Source organism: Atta cephalotes (assembly GCF_000143395.1).
Source record: "Atta cephalotes unplaced genomic scaffold scaffold00011, whole genome shotgun sequence".
Taxonomy (NCBI): domain Eukaryota; kingdom Metazoa; phylum Arthropoda; class Insecta; order Hymenoptera; family Formicidae; genus Atta; species Atta cephalotes.
Genome location: NW_012130075.1, coordinates 526,934 through 529,976, shown reverse-complemented (window position 1 = coordinate 529,976; position 3,043 = coordinate 526,934). Strand labels below are relative to the sequence as shown.

The window sequence follows — 3,043 nt, the reverse complement described above, 5'->3', positions numbered from 1 at the left end:
GTGTGTGTGTGTGTATATATATATATATATTTTGTCTTATTTAATTTTCTGATGCCAGGGTAACGAATATATATACAAACCACACTGGGGAGAGCAATTAGTAGGTAAACATAAATCTGTTGTTGCTGTCCTTGATACGACATTGGATACTATTACGATTTTATCTGGAATACCAGATGAACTTTCTCCCGGTCAAGTGATTTGGACGAAAGATCAGGATGTAATCGGTGTTGCTTGGAAGCATGAGCCACTACACTTAGGCCTTACTGCGTGCACCAATAGATATTCTTGGGTATTTTTATTGAAAAACGGAGAATATCGTAAGCAGCATTTAAATAATTAATATATTTAATAGCAGATATGAAATAACAGAAAAGAAATGAACTTATTGTGTAACAGGGCAATTGTCCGATGAAGGATGTGCTGTGCATAGTCCTAGAATCAGTCCTGATGGAAATTATCTCGTGTGGTTGCAGAGAGAAGCAGGTGCTGTCCCACATCATAATGCGCAAAAACTTATGTTGCGAGATTTGAGAGTGGAGGAAGATAATGTAATGTATTAAAAATTAGATTAATTATAAACGAAAAATTATATTAAGGAAAATATGTTTAGTATTTTGAGTTTTAACTTACTTTGTTTTACATCTAGAATATCGAGATCGTGGAAGAAGTGCGAATGAGTAAAACAATCAATTCTAACAAACAGTTTTACGGGATATATGGTCGTTTACCTCGTCGTTGTTGGAGTGATGATTCTCAATACTTATTTTTCAGTACAGCTCAAAAAAACAATCTTGTCTCATATATCGTGAATATAAGTAAGATACTATAGTTTTGTTGAACTGTTGTTAAACTGATTTAATGCGTTAATATTTTCTTGCCACTTAAAAGAATAATGAATTGTCTTTGCAGAAACGAAAGATGTTATTGAGATAAAAAATGATAAAAGTAGTCTTAGTATATTGGATGTAAAGGGGGATGTGATTGCGTTTTTGAGTACTTCTTTAACGCAACCTTCTAGTCTTATGGTAGGCCGTTTTCAGAATAAAGTGGCAAATAGCGGCGATATCTCCAGAATTGCGATTACAGCTCCAATGAAAATTCATGGTTTCGAAGAAATTATATATGAACAAAATGAATACAGTTATGATAACGATGACAGCATAAGTAAGTGGATCGTTTGCACAATTTCTCTTGATACTGCAAATATAGTTAACTTAGGACAGCATATATTTTTGTTAAATTCAATCATGGAATCCATCTATGAGTCTCTAAAGGAAGTTTAAATTTTAACTCATGGATGGATATCACGATTAAATTTACATGTCTCTTACCACTGTTCCAAGTCATCTACATTTACGATATAGCTAGTTGAATGTTGCTTCTCCACTTTTCAGAGCAATTCAATTATATCTATTTCGGTCCAAAAAGTGGTAAAGATCAATCGATACCTTTTGTCGTTATACCACATGGAGGACCTCATAGCAATTTTGTTAACGTATTTTCTTTAGAATGTTCTTTCTTGGCATTAGCAGGTAAAAAATAAATCATATCTTTCTCTTTACATAGTATTTAAGTTTTTTACTATATTAATTCCGCATAATTCAGGTTTTGCGATAGTGCAAGTAAATTATCGTGGTTCTACGGGAATGGGCAGTGCGACGGTGGAATATCTTCCAGGAAAAGTTGGAAACGTTGATGTAAAGGACTGTATAACTGCTACGAAGGAAGCTATCAAGAAATATCCCTGGCTCGATTCAAAACGCATATGTCTTTGTGGTGGATCTCATGGTGGATTCTTAGTAGCACATTTGAGTGGACAAGCTCCTGTAAGTGTCAAACAATATATTTATACAATAATATATTAATTGGAATATCCACTTAAAAACTATTTTTATTTTAGGATCTATTCAAAGCAGTAATTGCAAAAAATCCGGTAATTGATATCTCCATCATGTTCGGTGTATCCGACATCCCAGACTGGTAAAGAAATACTTAATACCTAATAACGATATTCCTCACGTCCTAATTATTCAATATCCCATATTTGTATTTCAGTCGCAATGCTCTGACTAAGGAAGAGATAATAGCGTATCTTCATAATATGTAAGCTTAATTATTTCAGATGTACCAATAGTCGCGACTAGTCTAAGCTTGACTGAAATACATAGTCTTCTTTTTGTTTATATATATGTGAATTATTTGTGACATTTGTGGTTTACATGGTTTGCCTGGCAAACATGTTTGTATTCGCATCAAATTTTTTTTATTTATACTAATATGATTTAATTTTTCATTACAGGTGCGTTTTGGAGGGAGGTCTTCTTTGCAACATTGTTACCGGTCCATGGCCCGATAACATTGACATGTTCATGAAAATGAAGAAGTGCTCACCCATCATGTATGTCGATAAAGTCAAAGCACCGACTTTGGTTTGCATTGGAACGAAAGATTTGCGAGTACCACCCTCTCAAGGAACGATGTGGTATAATCGTCTCAAATCTAACAAGGTGAAAACTAAGTAAGTTGACATTTATGTTTGCATGCAAAAATGCAGAAATGCAAAAAATATAAAAACCTTGTTATTAATTGATTTGACATTACAGGATGCTCGTGTACGATGACAATCATCAGTTATCAACTGGATCAGCTGAAATAGATCACATCATCAACGATTGTCTGTGGTTATTAGAGCATACATCTAAAGAATCCGAAGACACAAAATAATTCAGAACGTTCGATTATGTGTATATATATACATAGATTTTTATTATCACAAAATGAATATTTACACAATTTTATTACATTTTATAGACTTATGTAACATTTACTCCAAAAATATATACGCACACATCTAAGATTTGATACATTCTATAAAATTTGTATGTTTATATACGTATAAAAAATTNTTTTTANATATATATATATATATATATATATATATATATATATATATATATACTATATATAGTATATATATATATATATATATATATATATATATTATACTACGTACGTTATACGTTAACGTAAGTAACGTAAA

General features: G+C 32.0%; 1 protein-coding gene across 1 annotated transcript in view; it reads left to right on the top strand.

Annotated features, from left to right (window-relative positions):
* Nucleotides 1-2,858, top strand: part of LOC105627926 (acylamino-acid-releasing enzyme-like) — a 4,045-nt gene extending 1,187 nt beyond the window's left edge. The window contains exons 5-14 of the mRNA XM_012209198.1: nucleotides 59-320; nucleotides 400-551; nucleotides 650-818; nucleotides 913-1,167; nucleotides 1,398-1,535; nucleotides 1,609-1,829; nucleotides 1,904-1,983; nucleotides 2,059-2,106; nucleotides 2,303-2,521; nucleotides 2,607-2,858. Coding sequence (XP_012064588.1) covers nucleotides 59-320; nucleotides 400-551; nucleotides 650-818; nucleotides 913-1,167; nucleotides 1,398-1,535; nucleotides 1,609-1,829; nucleotides 1,904-1,983; nucleotides 2,059-2,106; nucleotides 2,303-2,521; nucleotides 2,607-2,727 — 1,665 coding nt within the window. The 3' untranslated portion in view covers nucleotides 2,728-2,858. The remainder of the gene's footprint in view (nucleotides 1-58; nucleotides 321-399; nucleotides 552-649; nucleotides 819-912; nucleotides 1,168-1,397; nucleotides 1,536-1,608; nucleotides 1,830-1,903; nucleotides 1,984-2,058; nucleotides 2,107-2,302; nucleotides 2,522-2,606) is intronic.
* The last annotated feature ends 185 nt before the right edge of the window (nucleotides 2,859-3,043 follow it).